The sequence below is a fragment of the Saccostrea cucullata genome, unplaced genomic scaffold (genome assembly GCF_032062105.1).
Source record: "Saccostrea cucullata isolate Sc308-1 unplaced genomic scaffold, CSIRO_AGI_Scuc_v1 ctg16, whole genome shotgun sequence".
Taxonomy (NCBI): Eukaryota; Metazoa; Mollusca; class Bivalvia; order Ostreida; family Ostreidae; genus Saccostrea; species Saccostrea cuccullata.
The window spans coordinates 291,125-318,091 of NW_026933130.1; the positions used below are offsets into that span (position 1 = coordinate 291,125).

The 26,967-nt window shown below is 34.5% G+C and overlaps 1 protein-coding gene and 1 long non-coding RNA gene across 4 annotated transcripts in view; both read right to left on the bottom strand.

The window, feature by feature from the left end:
• Window positions 1–17,995, bottom strand: part of LOC134237318 (roquin-2-like) — a 42,496-nt gene extending 24,501 nt beyond the window's left edge. For both annotated transcript variants that reach the window (XM_062719422.1, XM_062719423.1), the window contains exons 1-12: window positions 17,864–17,995; window positions 7,309–7,368; window positions 7,020–7,129; window positions 6,502–6,805; window positions 5,066–5,317; window positions 4,574–4,749; window positions 4,023–4,223; window positions 3,584–3,716; window positions 3,041–3,269; window positions 2,315–2,482; window positions 1,773–2,107; window positions 1,289–1,578 (exon numbers count right to left, since the gene is read on the bottom strand). In XM_062719422.1, the coding sequence (XP_062575406.1) occupies window positions 1,289–1,578; window positions 1,773–2,107; window positions 2,315–2,482; window positions 3,041–3,269; window positions 3,584–3,716; window positions 4,023–4,223; window positions 4,574–4,749; window positions 5,066–5,317; window positions 6,502–6,805; window positions 7,020–7,094 (2,163 nt within the window). In that variant the 5' untranslated portion in view covers window positions 7,095–7,129; window positions 7,309–7,368; window positions 17,864–17,995. The remainder of the gene's footprint in view (window positions 1–1,288; window positions 1,579–1,772; window positions 2,108–2,314; window positions 2,483–3,040; window positions 3,270–3,583; window positions 3,717–4,022; window positions 4,224–4,573; window positions 4,750–5,065; window positions 5,318–6,501; window positions 6,806–7,019; window positions 7,130–7,308; window positions 7,369–17,863) is intronic.
• Window positions 17,996–22,622: 4,627 nt separating this feature from the next.
• On the bottom strand, window positions 22,623–25,282 carry LOC134237317 (uncharacterized). Of its 2 annotated transcripts, none has more exons than XR_009985803.1 (5): window positions 24,907–25,282; window positions 23,290–23,395; window positions 23,074–23,181; window positions 22,864–22,969; window positions 22,623–22,718 (listed from the first exon to the last, which is right to left on the bottom strand). It is a non-coding gene; the product is annotated as an uncharacterized LOC134237317 (long non-coding RNA). The 2 variants fall into 2 exon arrangements; XR_009985804.1 differs by having other exon boundaries at window positions 23,074–23,168; window positions 23,279–23,395.
• Window positions 25,283–26,967: the final 1,685 nt, after the last annotated feature.

The window sequence follows — 26,967 nt, forward strand, 5'->3', positions numbered from 1 at the left end:
ACTGACTTTATATTTACTTCTTCCTTTTAAATCTGTTGATACATATAATGCTTATACACTGTAGACTTCCAACAAAACCCCTGCTTTAACACAATGACAGGTACATCTATTAGCCTGTAGCCTGCAGAATAAACCAGTAGACAGCCCACAAAGCTTATAGTGACTGGTGCATCAGTCCTCACAGGCTTCTACCAACCTCCTTTGCCAGTTCCCATTTTGGTTTCTGATTTCCTGCCGAGGTAAATTTTTTTGAACAAAAATCATTCTCACTTTTATGAGACTACACTGTTATTTCTTCCCAATTTTAAAAAGATTTTTATTCAACAAATGGGCATATACAGGTTGACTCGCCCAAAAGCAAAAATGAAATATACTGCATCAAATAGATTATTTTCAGGGGGGAAAATGCATTATCTTACATATGTTACTTCAGATGCCCATGTGTCAAATATTTGAAATCTGTGAAATAGGTGAATGATGCTGAAATTAATGGACTGACATATGAGAATGATATATATGTTCTGCTAAAATTTAACTCATTAGCAGTGTGAATGGATTTACAAGGGGAATCAAGTTTTCAAGTTCAGTCATATAAATCAGCCGAAAGGCAGCTATTATTTTTCTTAGGTTTATAAAACTGTATTTATAAAACCACTTATAAAACAAAACCTACATGCCTCTTTCTAAAATACCAATAAAATGATTATTACAAAGATTTATCAAGTACTTTTTGGCTGGCCTATATGACTGGTACAATTTTAAACACCAGTGTATTTTGAACAGAATAAAAATAGAGATAGGAGGGGTAGGACATAATACATTCAGTATAAGGACAAATAAAAAAACTATTACAGCAATAATAAGTAACCAAAAAACAATTGTCATTACATTACACTGGACAAACATCGTAAGTGACCATGGTTGTAAGTTAACATGGTTGTTAAATACATTTTGTACATGTCATCACTTTCAAACCTTCTATCCTACACCTTTTAAGAAAGAAATCTTACCTTTTTTCAGACCATAAAATCACTTATTTTGTGGGGGTTGAATTGCATTGCTTTTATGGTATGAGAAGACCCACAAATTAAAATTCTTAACTAAATGGTTAAAATTTCAAATTCTTGATATAAACTTTACACCTATTCAACCAAGAAATCCAATCCCCATGTACCAATAAATTTTAAAATCCTCAAACCACACAACTTGTCACCCCCCTGAAAATAAGTGATTTTAAAGACTGATCTTTTCAACAAACCCAAAGTTTAATAAAAAAAATTTTTCTTACCTGATTTATAGGGGCCACATCCCCTCCTGCTCTTGCTCCCATATCCTGGGCAATGGATGAAGAAGTTGAAGTCGCTGTCTGGTCATTAAGGTAAACTTCTACAGGACCCTGTACACCACTGTGGGAGTCCATGTAAGGTGGGATCCCACCTGGATTCTGTGTGTAAGGCATGTATCCAGGTGGGAAATATCCAGGTACAAACTGCTGATACTGGACCCCGGGGTACTGTGGCTGCTGCATCATGGGATACGGTGAAGGGATTGATGGGTGCTGTACACAACCTCTATTGACTGAAGAACAAAGAAAGTTCCATTTTAAACAGTGCTGTTAGCCAACAAATAATTATCTACTTTCATATAAATCAATGAATTCAAAGCACAAAACTTTCAATTATGTATCTTATAGAAAAAAATAAAATTAAAACTTTTTCAAACTCATTATTGACGATCTTATACACAAATGTAGTACATTGATTCAAACTAACCTTCCATTTGGTACATATCTGAGTACCCCACTCCCTGCATATTCATCATGACTCCTCCGTTACCCACGGGCACCTGTGGAGCACTGGGGTAGATCCCTGACTGTAACATGCTGGGGTGGTACTGATTGGGATACATTGGAAACTGAGGTGGTACCATTGAGCCTACATTGGGTTGTACAGGCGGCTGAGGAGGCAGATTCTGGAAGTTGATTTGAGGCTGATGGACATGAACAGCTGACATGGCATTGTTGTCCCCCACCTTAACTGGGTCAATCACAGACAGAGAATTCATCCCGTGGGTCAGGTCCTGGGCTCCAGCAACAGGGGGTATGGAACTACATTTACAAGCACAGTATGATATATATATATAAATAACTTATGTCTAGCATTCAGGTGCATTAAAGGAATGAATACATTTTACTTATGTTATCGTTGTTTTTACTGTGTCAGTCATGACACATAATTTCAGAAATGTTTCTCCAATGATGTTTTCTGTTTTACGTTTATTCATAAATTTTCTACCACTTGATAAATCCACTTACTTTTGGTCTTTTATGGCCGGATCAGAACTGCTGCTGCTCAACTGTCTCTGCTTTTCCAGAGATGTTCTTGTGATATGGTCCAACTGGACTTTCTGTTTTAAGGTCAAGGTCGAAGTATCACTAGCGGGACAAGCATTTCTCCCAGACCTTTTGTTTCTTGCTCTGAACCTTTTTTTTTAAGATATGGACAATATAAACATGACATGTGTGAAAATATTATCAGGGTTTGTATAACATATGCTATAACATTAAAACACACTTCCTCTTTTCTAAAACCAAATCATGCATTGATAGAATACAGCTTCAGAAAATAATTGGCCAACACTTAGCATTAATTGAATCAATATTGCAATAGCATACATATTATTTACTATCAAGCAATCATGTAAGCATACAAGGATATATGGAAATTTTATTCTTTAACTTTCTTGTAATTTAGAATAGCCTCGCTGATCTTTAAGGTAGCACATTTTCTATACACAAAATTTGAAAATAAAATGACTTCTTATCAATGATAGTAAAATTGATTTTAAGGACAAATCAACCTTTCAAAAGATCAAAAGAGAGACAACTCGACTGGTTAATTATTACTGTTTCAAATTTACCCCCATACTATACATTAAATTTCTTTGAATTTCATTTTCATCTATTCAATTGTCATCAGAAATGAAAAAGTCATCTACATTTTCAGAACGTTGTTCCCTTTAACATAAATCAATTCTTTACTTTTCTAATTCCTCCTGCGAATGAGCAAAGGTACAGTTAGTTCCCCTTGGACAGCGCCCTTTCTCAGACAGATCTCTGCACATGCTGGTCTTGTAACGGACATTAACATACGCTGAGTTGTCCACTTTCTTTGCTCCGTTACTCTGTATAAAGTCCACCAGACCCTTGACCACTGTCTTCACAGCTTTCATCACTGCTTCTAAATTCTCCCAAGATGGAGTAGGGGCCTCTGTTATCAATAATAATACATTTTAGTTTTCTGGTTAAAAAATCTAACTTTTGATCCTTAAATCTTGTTTGTTTTCCTGTATTAAGAGATTAGCAATTCACACCTTTTTTTTAGTATTCAAGTCCAAGAATAAATGTGATACACAGATGTGATTATATACAAAATAAAAATTTACAAAAATATGTGAAGATTAATGGTCTCTAAATTGTACCTTTGATCAAAAATGCAAATTCAAAATTATGGATTATAGAATACAGGTTATGGATTATAGAATTCAGGTTATGGCTTATAGAATACCAGTTTGTTAGACATACCAGGACTGGGATCAATGCTGGCCAGGAACTCTAAATGTGGGCGGAGTCGCTGTAGATTAAACGGGTCACCACTCCGCTGTAGGGCCACCACTAGTTCATTGGTACTCTGAGTGAAGGACTGGGGAGTCTGAAGCTGTAAATAAATAAATACAGATTTGTAAGATTTAATTTTAGCTACAAGTAGAAATCTGACAGATTAAAAAACAGTAGTTCTCATATTGTTTATATTAATGCATATGATTCAACCAAGCCTTATCTCCCAGGATCATTGATCATATCTAAATCAACAATGCATGGGCAAGCTTTCCTCTGAACAAGCTAATTAGAACTTTCAGTTTTAAAGAAAAAGATTTTTTTTTTCAAGCTGAACAAGGGTTGATAATACATGCAAAACATAAAAGATACACTGTGGCATTTTTTTTCCGTTTTCCTGTCCTACCTTGTCAATGATAGACTGCATGTGTGATTTGTGGTTGGTGTCTCCGTACAGTAACGATGACCACTGGTCCGGCGCAATCCTCAGACCAGACTCCATGGCTATCTGTATGATCTGGGAGTCATGCTCTCGTCTCAGGGCCTCATAAGATCGGAATTCCTCCTTCAGCTGCATCAAAGAGGACTCCTCATCTCGCTTTGTGACCTATAAGATAAATGAGGTTGTGATTTCTTATTGTATTGAATATCACAAATACTGCCTTAAAATCTACTTTTTAGATTTTTAACTCTATTCACTTACCAGATTTAACTCAAAATTTAAAATTTGGGGAGGGGGGGGGGGGGTGAAAAAAGGGTACATAATTGACTAGTATAAATTACATGTAGCTCAGATTTTTTAAAATTTTATTTTTTCTTGAATTGTAAAAGACAGTTCCTTTTTTGAGGTCTGTCAAGGACTAAAATATGAAACCTATAAAAAATGTATTAAACATACATTCCTTTGCAATATTGCTGAAAAATTATAATCATGATGAGTTGGTTCGTCTGACCCACCTTAAAACAGGAAGCTCTGTACAACAGCTGCACCACGTGACCTATGGCTGTCTTAGAGGCCTGGGGATACTGAGGTTCCAGACGCTGGACAACAAACAACACCAGGACTTTCCTTGACAGTAAGGAACCATCCTCCAGAGCCAACAAAATTAGCTTAAGAACTTCCTCCTGCATAGCTGAAAATGTTCAATTATCCTTATTTTAGGAACATGACACCCATTATATATTTTTTTTTTCAAAAATGCTGTTGTCCAAATGAGAGATACAGATATCAATAATTCTTAATAGGCAAACAAGAACATTTAAATGCTAGCTTTTTTTATTTTTTATTCATATAACAAGATACTTTTTTGAAATAATTTGTTTGTCTTTTTCTCCTTTTTAAATAGTGTGTCCTATAACTGAATGTTTAACTCCGATATAGCAATGGCTGTGAATATCCAAAATAAATCATTTTTGGCACAATGTTAATTTTTATCTTAAGATACATACCAGGACCTAGGAACTGACATCCACGAGCCCGCACAGCGGCCCACAAGTTGGATGATAACTGTTGAGCATTTTGATGCTGAAGAATGAGTTCTGTAACTGTCCGCTCACCGAGCGAGCGGGCTGCTCGAGCAGCACGAGCTCTGCCCTCCTCCTCCACTAGCTGACAACTCACAAGGGAGACAACCTTTCTTTGCATTGGGCGGCTTAATATGCTGCTACTTCCAGAACTTATTGCTGCAGCTGTTGTACAACCTGTGCAGAAACAAGAGATGTTTGTAAAACACTAATGCCACCATCCTCGGCATAACTCTATCAAAAATGGCCGTGTCATACCCAAAACAGTATTCAGGTGATAAATCTGTATACCAAATTTCATTTCAGTATGTGCAGCTTCTGTGAAGAAAATGAACAGATCTGCATATAACTGGAATTGTTTCTAAGTCCAAGGGGCATAACTCTAACAAAAATGGCTCGATCATACCCAAAATATCTCTGCAAAGAAAATGAACAGAAACTGCAAATAATTGGAATTTTTCTAAGTCCTAGGGGCATAACTCTGTCAAAAATGGCACGATCGTACCCAAAACAGAACTTGACCTAGATATTCAGCTGATAAATCTGTATACCAAATTTCAAGTGAAGAAAATGAAGGAAACTAAATGGACCGACAAACTAAGTGACAGACAGCAGCAAAGCAATAGCCCTCCCTTCTTCGAAGGGGGGCATAAATATTGTAAAACGGAACTCTCATTTTCATTCCCTAAGCAAAGATTTTTTTCAAAATTAATGATGTATGAATATAAAGGGTGTTAAGAAAGTTCATTCCACATTTTTCTTTTATTTCGAAAATAAATACAATGAGAACATATTTACAATTGATGATATTTCATGTTAACATGGTCAATTCTTGCTTCTGATATGGTTTTAACTGTCTTTTGTTGAATCGGTAAGGGGAGGGCAAGTATTAAAACAGATGATGTCTTTGCAAAAAAAAATAGGGATGACACATATTTGTGACATACATGTATATAAACCACAAGGTCAAAACATCCTTTCAAATACCATGCAAAAATTATCAAGTCAGTGAAAAATTTCAAAATGACAAAGCTATTCTTTTAAAAAGTGATCTATTGTTCCTATACCTATGCTCATCAACTTGTCTAATGAAAATGAAGCTGTGAAGAAACAAAAGTAAATTATCCTTATTTTCATCCAAATTGAGCAGCATTTCTATCATTAAGGTGATTTAAATATGTTATATATATTTTCTTATGAAAGAAAAATGAATTGCTATAAATCTAAAGCACAGTCTAGTGATTGTGTCATAATTGAAAATTCATCTCTTTAGTGAAGCACCACTTTGAAAATTTTGAAAATATTTCATGGAATGAACTTTCTTAACACCCCTTAAATTTAATCACAACTTAAAGTTCTACCTTCAGATATTGGTTTAAGATAGAGAGCTATTTCTTCTATACAGTGCTTTGCTGACTCATAATGTTTCGATTTCTCTGGAATAGGGATAGGAGCAGGCTGTTCACTCTCAGCTGGTATTGCGGCTCCCACCAACTGGAGCAGGGCGTAGTTAACAGGCAGCTCACTGACGTCCCTCGTAATGGCACACTGGTCAAACGGACACTTTTTCTGGGGGAGATTGAGCAGACATGTTCTGCAGACAGTGTGTCCACATGCCAGGCTGACTGGTCGACGGTCAGTCTCATTGAAGACATTGTAACACACCTAAACAACAAATGTAAGGAAAATATTTAGATTCTACCTGTAATTATCTATGGTAAAATACATGAACCAATGAGAATGAAATTTTTTTCAGAGCTGATAAAACAGAGTAGGTTCTTGTAATTAAGACTGTTGTACATCTCAAGACTAGAATTTGTTTGTTCTAAACATGTCAAAAAACCAATATTAAGGATCATCAATATTCATTATACTGTACCTGGCAGGATAGGAACTCTGTCCACTGAGGGGCTTGTGCTGGCATCTTCTCCCTCTCACTCCGAGCTACCGACATGAAGTGGGATCCACAGTGCACCAAAAATGAAGAATCTGTCATATATAGCAATCTCACTTAGGCTTGTGTTTGAAAATTAGTACCAAAATGGGCAAAGAAATTCAATTTTATTATCAAACCAGTACTGAAGTGGGCAAATAAATTCGTTTTTTTTTTATCAATCATGAATTTTTAAATATCCTGTCAAATTATAGTTCTTCGGTGTGTACATTACCTTTAAGCAAATCATCTTGGTTTTTTGCAATTTTCTTCAATAGCAAGTGCTAAACATCAACTAAAACAATAAATACAAAATTATAAGCATAAGAATTCATATTTGAAAATGAATTCATGTAATTCTGGGTACCTCCTCAGAACCCTCACAATACACTTAAGAGTTCAATAAAAGTGATCTACTGTTAGATCCAAAATAAAATAACTTTCATTTAAAATAAACTAGAACTGTCCAATAGGGACAAATACCCCCCGCTGGGTTTTTCAGAGAAGGTGCCAATTCAAAAATACTTTATGGATCTAGACATGTTCACAATTTACTTAGTAATACAAAAATTTGCAGTGAAATATAATTGCTCATCATGTTTCTTAATGAATGAAACGGAGGTGCAACCAAATGAAACATCAATAATAATACATTGTAATTCCATTGTAACATTTTTTTTTAATCTTTTCATTTAATTTTTTTTTTATTACTGCATTAAAAAAAATTATTGCAATTATGTGTTATGTCACTCTGCAAACAGATTGTTGAAAAAAAAACCATTATACAAAATCAAATTAATCTTGATATATCAATTTGAAATGCATTTTGAAAATAAAGAGCTTGAAAAATAGTGTGCTCATCCAGTAATGAAGTGTTTTGACAGACAATAAATTACAATTAAGAGAATAAGAGAAGAGAGATCTTTAATTCTTGTGCCTTATTCCCTGGAGATTTGATAACACACACACGCTTGATAAGAGACTTCCAACACCAAACTCATTAATTTATCTTTAACTGGATGCATGTCCAGTCATTATTCCCAAGAGACAAATGAAATTACATTAGCTTCTGTGCAATGTAAAAACTGTTTTTAACACTTGATGATGTTTCTTTTTTTAAGTTTTTATGAGTAGTTTTAAGCTGTAGTTCACGTTTTTGTACAGATATTCTAGATTCTATGTCTCAAACATTATACATGAGCCCAAAATGAACAAGTCAAATAGAATTTTTTTAAAACCTGTAAAATGCAGAAAAATGAACAAAAAGAGTTGAAAATTCCAGGTGCACAACTTCATATGGTGAATAATAAGTGTACAAATTTTCAGATTAATCCTTGCAATAGTTTTTGAGAAACGGTCCAGACAAAACCACAAAATAAAAATGAAAAAACACCTGTAAAATTCAAAATAATAATCCAATCAAAATTAAAAATATCAGGTGCACAACTTCATATGGTGAATAATATGTGTACAAATTTTCAGACAAATCCTTCCAATAGTTTCTGAGTAATGGTCCGGACAAAATCTCGTCTACAGACAGACGGACAGACAGACGGACAGACGGACATGGTGATTCCAATATACCCCCCCTAAACTTCGTTTGCGGGGGGTATAATGAATTTTCAAATGAACCATTTCTTACAATTTGTAATGTTCAGATTAGTTAATAATTAGACAATTTATTTGCATGGGTTTTTTTTTATTAAAGATTTGGGGACATTGAGCTTTTGGTCTGCCCATCTGCCTGTCTATCTGTGTGTCCCATCAAAACTTTAACATTATACTCATAACTTGTGAAGGGTTGGAGCTTGGTCTTTCATATTTCACCTGTTTATTTTTGAGATAAGACATTTCTTTGGATACCAGTATTTTTTACCTTCTGACCCCCACATTTAAAAATCACCTTCCCGTACTTATGCAAAGTTTTAAAAAAAATAGAGAAGGACGAGAAAAATAGTGTGGGTAAACTGAATTTCAATTAAAATAGGTAGAGATAACAGTTACAAAAGACATGCTAATTGAAATCCGAGAATAGACAATTACCAAGTCAGTTATGACATCATAAAAATAACATTCTATCCGAAATCTAGCAACAATAATGTCAGCATGTTTTTTACACGTGGTTCACCTGTATCTCAATTATTTTTCTGACAAGCAGTAAAGTAGATAAATGTTAAATATAACACCGTAAAATGGGCCTCATTATGATATCAACAAGAAACAAAAGCTTTCTTTACTGCTTTTAATTTTTTTTAAAAAAATCTTTTTATTGTTGCACCACTTAAGACTTACAGCTATGCTTTGAAAATCATCTACACTATGTGGAAATGTTTGCATATCAATAACAAGAGGCCCAGGGGCCACAGCGCTCACCTGAGCACATCGGCTAGGAAAAAGCACATATCAGATCAGAACTAAAAGTTTACTGAGGTGGGGGAGGGGGGGGGATTGGTTAAACCCCCGCACCCCCCAGGGGAACATTAATTTAACGAACTAGAATCTACACTACCTGAGGATGTTTCCATATAAATTTAACTAATCATGGTTTTGAAATACTTGAAAAGAAAATTTTAAAAGGTTGCCCTATATATTCCTATGTTAAATTTTGATCAGTCATTTTAGCCCCACCCTACCCCCGGAGGTCATGATTTGAACAAATGTGAATCTACACTACCTGAGGATGATTCCATATGAGTTTCATCTTTCCTGGCCCCGTGATTCAGGAAAAAAAGATTTTTAAAGATTTTTCCTATATATTCCTATGTAAAACTTTGATCGGCCATTTTGGCCCCACCCTACCCCCGGGGGTCATGATTTGAATAAACTTGAATCTACACTACCCACTACCTGAAGATAATTCCATATGAGTTTCATCTTTCCTGGCCCAGTGTTTCTGGAGAAGACGATTTTTAAAGATTTTTCCTATATATTCCTATGTTAAAATTTGATCGGCCATTTTGACCCCAACCTACCCCCGGGGGTCAGGATTTGAACAAACTTGAATCTCCACTACCTGAGGATGATTCCACATGAGTTTCATCATTCCTGGCCCAGTGGTTCAGGAAAAGAAGATTTTTAAAGATTTTTCCTATATATTCCTATGTAAAACTTTCACCTTTCCTGGCCCAGTGGTTCTTGAGAAGAAGATTTTTAAAAAATGCCATTAATTTTTCTCTAATTCATAATTATCTCCCCTTGAAAAAGGGCTACGCCCTTTATTTGAACAAATTTGAATCCCCTTCACCCAAGGATACTTTGTGGCAAGTTTGGTTGCAATCAGCTCAGTGGTTCTTGAGAAGAAGATGAAAATGTGAAAAGTTCACGACAACGACAGACGACGGACAAATTTTGATCAGAAAAGCTCTTGAGCCTTCGGCTCAGGTGAGCTAAAAACACAACAACAAAAAAATCTGGATAAAACACTATATTTTTCCATGTAAAAAATTGACCCTCATTGTGGGCCCATACCACAGCTATTTTTGAATTTATATTCCATAATTCATATGTGAAGGACTGCAGGGAAGGGATATATGAAATAACTCTAAGGAATTCATTCAAAGTAAACATCCTTGTAATGATATACCGTTTTCATGCTTATAAACTTGTAATCTCAAATCCCATCCATCCAAAGATGTTTTTTTTGGGGGGTGGGGGTGTTCTAATTCACCCAGAGATTTTTAAAGAGAAAACTGATAAAAATATGACAAATTTTCACTGGAAATAAAGACTTACATACATTCACCTCCTTATATTGACAAGCTCTGATAAGAAAATCACTGGCTCAGGTGAGCTACACGTAAAACAATCCAAGGTTATATACATTACATATATTTATAGGGGTAATAAACTTAAGTCTACTGATATTTGTTATCCCACTTACATAAAAGGTTGATCACATGTATTTGTCAGTTTGCTCATTTTAATTCAACTATTCAAAGGACACTTTTTTAAAATAACACACACACACACATTACTGCATGTAGTTCCCTTTCTGTATTCAAAGACATTGGAACAAACTAAGGATGATAATCAGATTTAATAGATTTTCATTTCATTTCTGTCTTTTAAGACTATCCTCTGAGGATACATGTAATTACAAAAATTGTATTCAGCTACAAGAAAAAAATCTCTCCAGGCCTATGCATTTTAAAAATTTGTAAATGAAAATTAATTACTTCCCAAGTTTCTTCTCTTAATAAACAAAACAATTACGTATGTACACCTGTTTCATGTTTACCCTTCTTGCACTGAAAAGATATACAAGGTCAGTGGCACTTTCAGAGAGAGTGTTTACTGTTTCTTTGTTTTGTTGATGAGAACACAAGGATTTTACAAGCAATCCTTTGATTCTAGTTTTGGTCATTAGACCAACTTTAAAAACTTGTTTGTCCACTCCCGGTGGATTGGTTAAAAATGGCACAGCTCAAAACATTTATTTAACTTGCAAGAAATCATATTTTTTAAAATTCTTTTTTCTCACAAGTTTTTCATCTGGTCAATAAGTATGTTTTTTTTACAAAGTATCTTGGAAAAAATTCCCACCTACCTACCAACCAATTTTTTTACGAGTCGGGAAAGGGACAAAAACATTCATTATAAAAGATGGCCTTATATGTACACGAAATCTAAATCATGAAAAAAAAGCATATATATAAGATGTGTACTTCACTACTTTGATGTTTATTCACATTTGATTAAATGACCTCTCTAGTGAAAGAGAAAAACATCACTGTTCATTATCACTTACATATTTGAATAATATTTTTGTCTTAATTGAGTAATGTGATTATTTGTGCAAAGACAGATGTGAACATTTCAAAATTACATGCAATATAAAGCTTGTTCATCATTTTTGAATACCTGTCGGTCAAGAGTAACAAATTTTCTGCAAAGAAGCATGGGAGCAATTGAACGAAATTCTCAGGGTTCTGGGTCAGACATTAACATCAGTCCATTAGTCTCAAACCAATACATTTTCATTCAGACTTAAAAAAAAACTTTGGCTAATTAGTCCAAACAGACCAATAAAAATTTCTGGAAAACAAAAATGTGCGATTCCCGACTACTTTACTGGAAAAACCCACAAGTATTTTGTTAGCTTCTTGGGGTAGTTAGATAATTCTGAGTCAATTCAGCGCTTACTTTTAGGACTGATTGATATGAATTCAAACATTTTTGTGAACATGTTTTAGTAAGATGTCAGATGTTTTGGATGTAATGTATAGGCCTAGAGAAAAAGAGAGAGAATATGATCATTCTTCCTTATCGCGATCTTTCAAAGAATCTGTGGATAAAACACTTCACCTAAATTCTTTGTTTATCTAAAAAAAATTTAAAAGCACATTGTAATAATTATTTTTAAATATATCATTTTAAAACATTGATTTTTTGTTTTTGGATGGACTCATTGAATTGTGTGCAGACTAATAAAAGTTAACAAGCACCAGTCCAGCCGGACTAAAGCCTAAATATGTTAGTGTTGAACCCTGGTTCTATGAGAATCTGAATATTCTTTCATGTGTTTGATTTTATGAATGAGAAAAATACATGAACTTTGTTCAGAAATCAACATCAAGATTTCCAGGAGGATTTGATGGAAATGGTTTGAAGTTAAAACAAATAATGTCAAAATAAATACATGTAACAAACATCAGGTCATCAGATCATTAAGGGGAAATTCACCTAGACACATTGTCTATTAAAACATTGATTGGGAGGATAGGGATGGGTATCGCTAAAAATTTCGTATCGCGATATATCACGATTTTTTCCCAAAATATCAAGATAATATGATATTTTTACAAGCAATTTTTACAATGATTTTAAATGAATAGTCATTATTTTTCTTTAAAATATGCTAGAAAAACATAACTTCACTTTTTAAAATTTTTTATGTAAATAAAACTAATCATATTTGGATGGTAAGATGCCATTTTTTTTCACCTTTTACAACAACATTTTGCAGACTTTCTGTTATTGTGATTTGAAAGATTGAACAAATAAATGAATAATTTTTGGACTTTATAAATATGCACCTAAATACCGGTATTTAGGTCTCCGTATCACGATACGTATCACACAACAAAAAATCGCGATATACCGGCTGATAAAATCGCGCATTCCTATGGGAGGAAGGTGTGCACCAGTAGCACCACACAACCAAATTTTGCACACTTTAAATCAACTATAGGCAGTCCCAAGAATGTATTCAATTCTATTAAAATTTGTGTACAACTTTGTTTTATTTTCTCTTGAAAAATTTTCTCTTTAAGATGTAAATAAATCTCAATCAGTGGTTAAAACCCATCAGAAAAGGCTTCGTGTTTTATGAAGCACTTGATAATAATGTACATGTAGGACAACTGATCTGTGACAATCATTAAATTAAATGAAGTCAACCCAATCTGTTCAGTTTTTTCTTGAAATGGATTATTTCTAAGGTGGTACGAAGCATACATGAGCTCATAAAATGAATTTGGTGGTCAATTTCAGGGAATTTCTTAATATTCTCAAAAATGTTGCTACAGCACACCCTTTTGCCCACCCTTCCATCCCCCTATCAACTACATTGTAGTGTCTTTTGTAAAAGTAGGAATAATATTAGTAGCAGGCCTAGTGCAATCACTAAATTTAGCTACGTAGGAAGAATTACCTATGCAGCTTTACAATTTTTTTCTTTTCATTAAAAAGAGACAAAAAACCGCAATTAAATGACTATTAATATTTATCACTAGGGAGGTTTAAAAAAACAATCCAAAGCAGAGAGAGTTTATACATTGCTGTGTTTGAACAATTAAGAGCAAAACATGTAATTCCATTGTTTGGGCAACTGTCCTCTCTTTTGCGTGCGGTAAGGCATAACTGAGTATGATTACCTTATATTGTGCTGAATAATTACCGACCTATTATCATGTTAATTGGAACTGGACTTCTTTGTCATTTTATTCAAGGAGTAACTGTTCTAACAGTCATACATAGCCCCAAAACTTTCAGAACTTTGATTGCAATTGCGCAGAAAAAGACATTTCTTCAAGAGTGGTTTTTTCATGAACTGTTTTCAGATGTGTTCAAAGTTGAAAATGATCACTGCATCAAAATGAGATTTTCTGCACACTCTGAGAAAAATGCATTTTTATAGAAATACATTGATTTGGTAGCTAAATAAAGCTACCCCAGAGTAAATAAGCTAAGTAGGTAAATCATGTTACGTAGCTAAATCTATCGTCTCGTATCCTGTTTTCGACCGTATTGTACGAGGGTTGTTCGAAAAGTTCGTGGACAACTGTCATATCTTTTTTTCTTTGACGTCATATGCTATCCAAATTTGGTAGAAATATTTTTTCAATAAATCCAAATGATTTGTATTAAATTTTTTAAAAATATTATGATTTATTCAGAACTTATCCAGATTTTAAAAATGCAAAAATCGGATCGCGGAGCAAGGTCAAAATTTAGTAAGTTACAGAGAATACACTATATAATGTCTGAAGTCATATTCTTTGTAAAATAGAGCAAAAACGAAAACCAACCTAGAAATTCAAGTTAAACATTGTAACATTTATTCGTATACCAAATTTTGGCTTAATATTTTGCTTTGTTGAAAAGAAATCACCTTGAGAAGATAAGTTGTCCTTATATAAAGCGACAAAAATAATAACGTTTTAGAACGTCACGGAGCAGCAGATAATAATGCAATTTTGTATTTTACTCAGGAAAAATCCTGAATAAACTCTAAAAATGTTGAAGGGATCAAGAAAATGTGTCACAAGCGAGTTGCCTGTGTGTGTACAAATAGTACAGGCAGTATTTGAGTGACATAGACTCTGTATCGGATGAAGACAATCTGTGAAGCTACGATTTAACTGTAACATTCTTAACAAAAACTTTAAAAAGTTGGAACGTCAAGGAAAGACAAAGGAAATCAGAGTTGCGTATGTATCCTGAGACTTAAGTAATAAAAGAAATTAAAACCTTAACACAGGAAATTATATAACGAGAGCAATAAAAAAAGAATTTCAAGTATAAGAAAAATGATTAAATTAATGGACATTGGATTACACTGTGCAAAATATATAAGGATAGTATATTTAAGAAATTCTCGACGCTATGCGTTGACGTTATATTGTCGTTAAGTGTGCTCCGCGGGTACAAAACATGTGGATTTTTAAATGAAGTAAATTGATTTCTGTTAAATCGAATGGAATGAAACTTTACACATCAACAAAACAAATATTTTTACATATTATAATGTGCTTATCTTAAATTTCTAGCGAGTAGCATAACGACTATTGACATCGTCCACGAACTTTTCGAACAACCCTCGTATTTTCGACCTATTTTTCCCAATCGGCTTCCCATGCAGATTCTACGCGGTAGAACATTATTTTCGGTTGCTACACTTGGAAAAATGTCTTTGAAGCACAACTGTAGAGAAAATACCCAAAATAATTAATTAAATGGAATTCCCCCGACGATTTTAGACCGATGTCAGAAATTCTAGTCTTTTTCCTAATGCACATTTTATCTGTTGATTAATCAAAGCCGTAATCGGTTCATTACTAAGATTTTTTGATGACATTTTTCCGAAAGAAAATTAAGATCTCTGTCAAAGAGACGCATGAATATTGAAATAAATGGATGGATCAAACAATTTTTATTCTTCCTTAAATATCAGCACTTTCTTACAGAATTTTACTGAAAAATGCAACGTAATTTTATTGATTTATTTTGGAAATGCACAGCAACTAACAGATAGGTTCAACCAACGAATAAATTTATTTGCAACCAAAATATGCAACTTGTTCAATTTTTTTTTTGAGAGACAGACAATCGTATTTTTATTTTTTGGAATATCCAATGGATATTTATAGCCAATACTGATTTGGCGTTGATACTATATTTAGGTCGAAAACACAAGACGCTAATATTTTTGTAAGGAAAATTGTACCTTATCCATATTATGGCATATAAGTAAAATAAACACAAAACTGCAATTTGGGTTATATCATTTTATTTATCGACACATATGCTAACATTTTAAGCCCCTGTTTTTTTAGATTCTATAATGTTTGCGATAAATTAATAAAGAACATCTAAATAGGTCGAAAATACAATACGCCAGGATAGTGATTGTACCAGACCTCAGTAGTGCTAATTAAATTCAATCCCTACTTACGTTTTTGAATTTCGTCACATTTTTACAATTGTCTCATTTGAATTTCTCTGTAAGGGATCCAGATCCCTCCTGTTCACCTTTATTTACGCTGTTCAACTGTTAGAGTACAAGACCCCTGAACTGGATTAGACCAGTCCTTGATTTTGTATAATACGGCAAGCGGTATATCTAGTCTTCCCGACTCCCGACGCCCGACTCCCGAAGGTCCCGGATTTAGGATTTTTAGCGATTTCTTTTTTACAGGTGCACAGATTTTATTCAAACTTTTCAGGCACATTTTCTGGGTTTATATAAATTCATTACTGAATAAAAACTTTATGAAACTTGTCTTTTTATTACTAAACCAGATGTTTCACTCGCCAAAAAGCGGTAAATCTAGTACTCTGTTATAAATGTTAAAACCAAAAACGGACACCGATGTTTTCGTAGAATCGCGATTAAAAACAACAAAATGAATAATATTTTTTTCAACAAATAAGCGGAAAACCTCATTTACATACCAGATAATTTGTACGCCTAAAAACACCCATATAATTTCTTTTTTTCGTGTATAAATCGTTCATTGTCACATTATGTTCACAGGCTCTACGTACGACATTGACATTTATACGTCGGAGCCCCCCCTTTATTAATTAATTTATTTTTATTTTAACTTTACTTTTTGTTGACTGATTTTAAGATACTCTTAATTCTACTTATCGTATATTGTCCACGGTTACATGTTATGTTAACAAGTCATGGTTAATACTAATCATGCTAATTGCTTTTATTTAGAAGGAGTTTACAATACATAATTAATTTCTTTTAATTTGACAGAATATTTCTCCACTTTCATTGTATCAGCCAGGTGATAAGGAAATTAATTATTTTACCAAAGCTAACACTGCTTTAATAAAGCTTTTATAATAAGAGATTATCTTCATTAACAGGTTTAAAAGGAACCCGACTTTAAAAGTCATTTTGAGTTTGGAATCTATAAAATTAAATTGTTCATACTTTTCTAACAACTTCAATTTCACTGATTCTATCTTTTTAGAAGAAGAAATATCTTCCCAAATAATATCAATATTAAGATCTACGAAACCTCACGTCTCCGCTCATCGCTATGTATCGATAATTAATAAGCAATGCATAGCCCTTAATTTAAAAAAAAATACGTGAGTTTCAGTGCGTTCAAAAATAAAATATCTGAGTTTCAGTGCGTACAAATTATCCAACAATTTAATGAGGTTTTCCAGTTATTTGTTAAAAAATATATTCTTCATTTTGTTGTTTTAATCCCGATTCTACGAAAACATCGGTGTCCGTTTTTGGTTTTAACATTTATAACAGAGTACTAGATTTACCGCTTTTTGGCAGGTGATACTGCTGATTCAGTAATAAAAAGACAAGTTTCATAAAGTTTTTATGCAGTAATGAATTTATATAAACCCAGAAAATGTGCCTGAAAAGTTTGAATAAAATCTGTGCACCTGTAAAAAAGAAATCGCTAAAAATCCCAAATCCGGGACCGTCGGGAGTCGGGCGTCGGGAGTCGGGAAGACTAGATATACCGCTTGCCGTATAATATTGCCATGCAGCGATGTCATGACACTCTTAATGCTTGCATACTCACCGTATATTATATCATGAAGCTTCTAAAACGAAGCGTTGGGCATAATAGTTCAAAACTATACAGTTTTCTAAAAGTATTCGACGTTGACTGTTCACCCCATTTTCTTTCTCCTGAATTTTAGTGATGCTTACTACGCAAGCGCAAAAAATCTTGAATCTCGATCCCGATCCAATGTGCCTCCATTTGCACCCCCCCCCCCCCCTTTTCAAGGACTAAAGAAGACAATGGTTCTTAAAATCTGTTACTAAATTCATCTCATTTGATCTCTCATATGTCTCATTTAGTCTTTAAATAATTTTTAATGTACAGAGTCTGAGATAAAGTAAGTTTGTCCCATTATTTTTATTGATCTTTTATTTACAAGTCTTACTAAGTAATATACTTAAGGTCAGACGACACGTTCCTCAAATATATGTTTTGTATCTCATGGTATTATATAAAAAAATTCATATTTGTCATTCTCTCCTGATTTCTACATTGTTTTTAAAATGTTTTTAATTATAAGTACACCAAAAATTGTGTTTTAGGCCATTTAGAATATTACCCATAAGGGTTATATAAGAAATATGACCCTATGGTATCTTGACCAAACGTCTGGTAAGGTACCCTAATTTTTTGTGAAATAACTTGTTTAAGTGCCTATACTTCAATGACAAATTCTTAAGAAAAATTATATATTTTTGAGGAACGTGTCGTCTGACCTTAACCATTTAAAAAACCTGTGGAAGGTACTTTTTTGTATTTATTTAATATTACAAAAATGTTACATTTATAATTGATTATTCTATTATTTGATTGACATTAATCAATTTTATTATTTAGGCTAGTGATTAATTATCATCTAGGTAAATAGCAAAGGGGAACGACTAATAATTCTTTCAGTCTCCAGTGAGTAGATGCTTAATTAGTAGCAGAAATCAATCAAGATTTTCAAAGAAATAATGCACTAATTACTGTTAATTAACATAGTGTCATAGAATAAAAATCAAACCTGAAAAAATAGACAAGCAAAGAAAACAAAACGCAAACATCCTATTTCCAGGGTGGGGGGTTAAGGATCTAACTTCTTTCTATGGCACGCCAAATTCACAAAAATGAGCAAATCATAGTTTCACAATCGATAAACTAGGTTTATCGGTTGTAAACTATAGTTTACGGACTTTAAACTATAGTTAACAACGTTAATCTATATTTTACATCTGTAAACCATAGTTAACGCGATAATCTATGTTTCACAACCGTAAACTATACTTATCACCGAAAACAATCATTTGCGATTGCAAAACATAGATTATCTGATAAATACAGTTTCACGATTTGTAAACTATAGTTTACAAACCGTTAACTATAGTTAATGATCTGATAAATATAGTTTCACGATTTGTGAAACTTTGATTAACAACTCTTAACTTTAGTTTACGATTGTAAACTATAGTTTACAAACGTGAATCTATGTTTATCAACAAAATCTATTGTTAACGCTTATTACAGACAGATAAACTTAGATTAGCATTCGTAAACTATAGTTAACAACCGTTAAATATAGTTTTACAGATGAAAACTATGCTTAAGAATCGTTAACTATAGTTTACGGTTTGTAAACTATAGTTTACAGTCGATAAACCTAGTTTATCAAATGTGAAACTAGGTTTATCTCATTTTTGTGAATTTGGCGTGCCATATCTTTCAGTACCTTTTTTATCAAAACCCTACCACACCACTTACCCTTTTTTGAAAACACTGCAAATTGTGCGTATTGAAAGTGGGGGGGGGGGGGGTAGTCCAAAAATTTATATAAATCCATGCATCAAATGTTTTTTTATGCCCCCAATATTATTTTTTGCTCTGTCAGTCCATCAGTCTGTCTATCTATCTGTCTGTTTGTTTGTCCGCAAAAACTTTAATCTTGCCCATAACTTTTTAGTGGGTGGGGCTATTATGGCTGTCATATTTCACATATGCATTCCTTGTGACAAGACTTTTCTTCTGGTACCACCAAAATTGACCTACTGATCTTGGAGTTTGACACACAGTGACACTTTTACAAAAAAATACAACACTTTAATCCTGGCCATGACATTTAAACAGTTGGAGCTTGGACTTTTAATATTTCACATTTGTATTCATTGTGACAAAACCTTTCAACCAGTATATATATAGATAGATACATGTATATTTGACCTTTTAACCTTGACTTTACAGCTGGACCCACTATAATAAACAAAAACTTTAACCTTGGTGCTGATCCACATCACAGTAAACTCTGGTCATAAAACCAAAGTATGCCTGAACTAAGTTATCCACGTCCTTCCTAATCACAAATTCTGTATCCGCCCATGCATGGTGAAGATTTTCAAAGAAATATTAAATACTACCAGTATGTAATCAATAGACCCCCCCCTTTTCAAGGAACTCCTGTCTCTTTACTCATTTATAATTTGGTAATTTGGAAGATCAAAACCATGCACTAATTTTATCTGCTAAATACCCATTGGCAGAGAATAAGATTTTTATAGAATTGATTGACATTTTCACTCTATAAACAAGAGCCCCTTGCCTTAGACCCAGGGGCCATGAAATTCACAATTAATTTATGGAAGAGGCACCTTCATCATACAATTTTAATTATCATCAATTGATATAGCATATTCCCAACCATCCTTCAGAACCCTTGATCATGGGGCAGAAAACATGATAAGCAATAGTCAACTGACTCAGATGACATGAAAGAATAAAACTCAGATTTCATAATTATGCCATTGTTTATTTGAAGTCATTTACAGTAATAGAGATATCGGATTTGTTATAAGTATACAGTATGTTTCAAAGTCATTACACTATTACACTCTTGTAGATGGCTATATAATCCAAAGTATAACAAGAGACTTGATCAGATTAAGTCAATTAATTGCTGTATTCTGTTTATTCCATTAATATTGTGAAGAATTAAAAGATAATATTAAAAAATAAGGTTAAATACCAATAAACACCATTAAATTTCACTTTCATTTTACTTTTATTCTCCTTAAGATGGATGCATAATACAAACAAAATGCTCAGATTTATAATTATCTTGGTTTATTTGTTAAGTCTCATTGTGAAGCTATTCATTAGTGGAAATTATTGTTTACTGGGTGAATGCTTGAAAATAGCTATACATAACTCAGAAAAATTATATTTCATTGTTAACTGGATTTCACATCAAAAAGAATATATTCCATGACAATTAGTTGTATACAAAACTCAGAAAAGGTTAAGAAAGCTGACATAATTTATTGTAAGTTATATGATTGTATAAATCTTAATGATAATGTAAAAACATATTATTTAATTTGAGTAGGCAACACAAGGTCACAGATCCTTCACACAAGGTCACAGATCCTTCACACATACTGCAGGGTTATGAATCCATAACACAAGATCATTGATCCTTATTGATTGGTCACAGATCCTTAAAACAAGGTCACAAATCCTTTATAAAAATGCAGGGCCATGGATATTTAACACAATGTCACAGATCCTTCACACATACTGCAAGGATCCTTATCACAATGACAGAGATCCCCAACTCAGGGTCACAGATTGTAAATAAAAAACTTAATTGTATTTTAAATCAAATCACAAATCCTCAACACATTGAGGACACAGAAATTGAAGGAAGGGGTCACATATCCTTCACACACAAGGTCACAGATCCTTCCCACAAGGTAAGAGGTCGTTCCCACAAGGTCACAGATCCTTTACAAAAGGTCACAGATCCTTCAAACAAGGTCACAGATCCCTCACACATAATGATGAGTCATAGATCTTTAGTACAAGGTCACAGATTAACACACAGATCTTTACGACAGAATACTGTTGATCTCTTTAGCAAAAATTCTCTCTATTCCTAGTATAAATCTATTCAGTTGTATTGCACAGCTTTCTTTGTTCTATGTTGTTAGATGGTTCAGATGATTTATGGGATATCCTGTTTTCTACATGTAACAAAGAAGGAAAAACAGTTAATAAGTCAATCAGATTACAATTTAATAGAAATCAAAAGAGGAAATCAAATATATTTGCATTCTTTAACAAAACATTCAAAAGCCTTAATGGTAATCTGAATATAATTTAACATTATACAGGATCCAAATATTTAATATAAAATAAAGCAAAATAAGCTTATTGGATAATGCTACGTTGTCCAAAAGTACTTGAAAAAAGATGATCAGGAATAAACAAAATAAGATTGTATATGAACCTGCTTGTTATTCTTTCTTACCTTACTTATAGGCATTGCTCCAGCTTTAAATGATCGTCTACTGTTCACAAGGGGATGCAGGGATGCAATTACACTGGATATCTATGGTAGAAACCCTAAAACAAAGATCAACAGACGTGGCAATTCATACCAAGTGAAAATTTGAAAACAATAAAAATCAACACAGTACTTTGGTACTATAGTGTATTTTAACTTGAATCTTACCCTCTCTTCAATGGTTCAGGCTGCAGTCAACCCCAGCTAAAAAGACTGCTGCTGACAGACCAAGGAGTTGTACGTCACAGTGGGTTTGATGGAATCTCTATAACACAAAAAGACAGAAGCTCCTTTAATCAAGTAAGAATAAATAAAAAGAAATTAAAAAGTACAACAAAAGCTGCTGAGCGTCTTTACTTACAACTTTTGTCAAAGTTAGTTGTTATACAGCTTCGGCCAATGGACTCCTCTTCTTCTGTTCCTCTTCTTCTGTAATCCTCTCCTCTTCTTCTGTAATTTTGTTGATGTCTGGGCATTGGCTGCAGTCACCGAACTCCTGCTGGCGGGCGAGGGTCTGCTCCACCTGTGCGGAAGGAGATCAGTCCAACCCTGTGCCTGTTAACAGAGACGTCAACTGGTCAAAGGCTAAGAAAACAACACTCAACACAAAACCAGATACACAAGCACACAGAATGCAAGATGTAGAGAGTGCAAAATGTGCTAACAGAGGACAAGATGTATACAGTGCATGTCTTATTACCTCAGATGCTTGGGTTGGCTGCAGTATATCCCTGAAGGCTTTCCACTCCTTCTAGCAGGCCACGGTCCGAACTTTGTCTCCAGAATGAGGATAGTCTGACCTTGACCTGTCAATAACGAAGGTGGAAAAGTCAAAGAAGTGTGTCAAGACTAATGAAAGAGTGGAAATAAAGAAAGCCACAGAGTGCGAGGCACAAGCATAGCATCTTACCCTCCTTGGTGTGGCCACAGTGGACTCCGGAACTTTCAGCACTCTTGCTTTTCAGGTGACAGGCTCCCCTTCTGAGCTGGGGATAGAGGGCTGCACTTTGCACTGCATCTCTGAGGCACGAAGACAAGACATCAACAGTTGTCACAATCTTCATTCAGTGAGAATGAGACATAAAACGGAATCAGCACAGGACAGGTGTTAGGACTTGATTCTTACCCTCTCTTCAATGGTTGGCTGCAGTCGGTCCCTTCTCTCCAGACTGCTGCAGACAGACCAAGGAGTTGCATGTCACAGTGGGATCGACGCTTGCTTGACCATTTTCCTGATGATACAGAAAGAAAGGAGTGAAAAGGAGCACCCAAGCTGCTTTAAATAATGTCATAATGGAAAACAGAAATTCAACAAGAGGCCCATGGGCCACATCGCTCACCTGAGCACCAAGGGTAGGACTAGTATAAAATGGCTTTTTATTGTAAAGTTTAAATCCAAAAGTAGTCCCATGACCAATCATGGATTTGCTATTTTTTAGAAAATGATAAGAAGATTTTTAAAGAATTTTCCTATATATTTCTATGTAAAACATTGGTTGGCCATTTTGGCCCCGCCCTACCCCCCGGGGTCATGATTTGAACAAACTTGAATCTACACTACCTGAGCATGCTTCCATATAAATATGATGAATTATGGCTTTGTCATTCTTGAGAAGATTTTTAAAGAATTTTCCTATATATTTCTATGTAAAACTTTGGTCGGCCATTTTGGCCCCGCCCTACCCCCGGGGGGTCATGACTTGAACAAAATTGAATCTACACTACCTGAACATGCTTCCATATAAATATGATGAATAATGGCTTTGTCATTCTTGAGAAGAAGATTTTTAAAGAATTTTCCTATATATTTCTATGTAAAACATTGGTCGGCCATTTTGGCCCCGCCCTACCCCGGGGGGTCATGATTTGAACAAAGCTGAATCTACACTACCTGAGCATGCTTCCATATAAATATGATGAATTATGGCTTTGTCATTCTTGAGAAGAAGATTTTTAAAGAATTTTCCTGTATATTTCTATGTAAAACTTTGGTTGGCCATTTTGGCCCCGCCCTACCCCCTGGGGTCATGATTTGAACAAACTTGAATCTACACTACCTGAGCATGTTTCCATATAAAATATGATGAATTATGGCTTTGTCATTCTTGAGAAGAAGATTTTTAAAGAATTTTCCTATATATTTCTATGTAAAACTTTGGTCGGCCATTTTGGCCCTGCCCTTACCCGGGGGGTCATGATTTGAACAAAATTGAATCTACACTACATGAGCATGCTCCCATATAAATATGATGAATTATGGCTTTGTCATTTTTGAGAAGATTTTTAAAGAATTTTCCTATATATTTCTATGTAAAACTTTGGTTGGCCATTTTGGCCCCGCCCTACCCCCAGGGGTCATGATTTGAACAAACTTGAATCTACACTACCTGAGGATGTTTCCCCATAAGTTTCATCTTTCCTGGCACAGTGGTTCTTGAGAAGAAGATTTTTAAAATATACCACTAAATTTTCATTAATTCCCAATGATCTCCCCTTGAATAAGGGCGTGGCCCTTCATTTGAATAAAAAAAAATTCCCTTCACCCAAGGATACTTTGTGGCAAGTTTGGTTGAAATTGGCCCAGCGGTTCTTGAGAAGAAGTCGAAAATGTGAAAAGTTTACAGACAGACAGACGGACAGACAGACGAACGGACGGACGCCGGACAAAATGTGATCAGAAAAGCTCACTTGAGCCTTCGGCTCAGGTGAGCTAAAAATCTCATGAAGAAAGCATGTAACTTACCGCTCTGGCCAATGTTGGCCGACGGACATAACTGGGCAATGGAATCTTCATCTGTTGGCCGGCCTTGCTGCTCCAGCGTCGTACCACCTCCCAGTCTCTGAAAGTACACAACTAAGAGAAAATTAGTACAAATTCAAAACAATCAAACAAATCACAGAAATTCAGAGACATGACATGAAAATTAATACAAAAAGAAGTTAGCAAGTGAAGACGGTTAGGTCAAGAGAAGACATGAGGGAGGGGGAGGGGAATGGTTAGCTATGTTAGATTAAGATGATAAGAAAGTTCAAAATGCTTCTCTATTAGGCTTCCTGGCTGAGGAATTGGATCCTGGTTGCTGCAACGTCTGCGGGGCTCTGCTAGTTGCTGTTCCTCCTGTCAATGAGAAGTCAAGAGGTCAGGGACCAATACAGTTAACATGGATTAACAAGTGAATGATCATGAAATGGTGCAAGAAGTAAGTAGATTCTGAATGCTACCGCATCTTCTCATTATGGTTGCATACACATCCATCTGTGAACAAAGAAAAACCAAGACATCAATAAAACTTAAATTATAACTACAGTGGACCCTCACTTATCCGGACGCTTTGGTTCCCAGTAAATTTGTCCGTGAAGCATCCGGATATCTGAATCACCAGTTAAACAAGACAAAATGACATTTAAAAATTTCGTTCCGATGAAAAATCGTCCGGATACTGAAGCATCCGGATATCTGGCGTCCGGATATCTGAGGGTCCACTGTATTCACTCAGTAAGAAGACTAAACTTTAGACATTTCAGTAATTAACACAGACACTGAGAATAGACAGTGGACAGAGTGAACCATGTACTTGCACACTGCCTCTTATAATTACCTTTACATTGGGAACTGGCCACAGTCATCATTGAACTCCTGCTGACAGTGATGGTCTGCCTTTTTCCCTGGAATGAGTCTTTTTCTACCCCATGCCTGGTAACAAAGACATCAACAGGTCAAAGACAATGTAACACTTAGATATTTCCTCAACACACAAACTGAGTAATCACAACATTTATGAAGTGAGAACAAGAAAAAAACTGAATCAACAATGAACAGGTGTCAACACTTGAATGTTACCCTTACTCCAATGATTGGAAAATGCAGATAAGAGCCAGCCTCTGAAACAACTTTGCAAGTATGCATCCATAGATGTATCATCCATGAAAGTTTGGTCAACACAGGATTTAATGTTAGTTAATGAACCTGCTTAAAAAACTTAAACCTGTTTACTGATCCAGAAAATGATTTAGCATCAGCATCTGAAGCATCTCTTGTAGTAAGCATCTCAGATACATCATCCATGCAAGCCTGGTCAACACAAGGCTTATGTTTACCTAATTAAGCATAAAACTGTTCAAAAAACTTCAAAATAGTCACTCATCCAGAAAAAGTAAGTCTGCTCTAGCTTCTGAAGGGACTTTGGTAGTTTGCATCCTCAGATGTATCATATATGCAAGATTGGTCAACATGGGGTTTATAGTTACTTAGAAATGATACCTGCTTCCAAAATCTTGAACCTGATCACTCAAATGAAACATAGGTAATCAGAGATTACAGAGCTCACCTCAACGAATGTTGTCTTTAAGTAAGGCAAAGTCACACAATTTAAACTAACAAAAGGTGTACATCCAAAAATACAAAATTTATGCACTTTTGATCTGATTCTTTCGAATAGACCTACATGTATATAAAACTTCAAACTAGTTCTTTATCATGAAAACATAATTAAAATCCAGTATCTGAAGCAAGTTTGAGAGTTTTCATCCCTTGATGCATCATTTGTACAAGTTTGGTTTATATAAGCCTTACAGTTTCTTGGTAATAGACCTGCACCCATAACTTTTACCTGGTTCATTATCTGGAAAATGTAAGTCGAATTCAGCATCCAAAGCAAGTCCATTAGTGTGCATCCTAAGATGTATAATTCATGCAAGTTTGCTCAATATAGGGCTCATAGTTACTTGGAAATGAATCCTGCACCAAAAACTTTAACCTGTTCACTCATCCAGAAAATGTGGGTCAGATTCAGCATCCATAGCA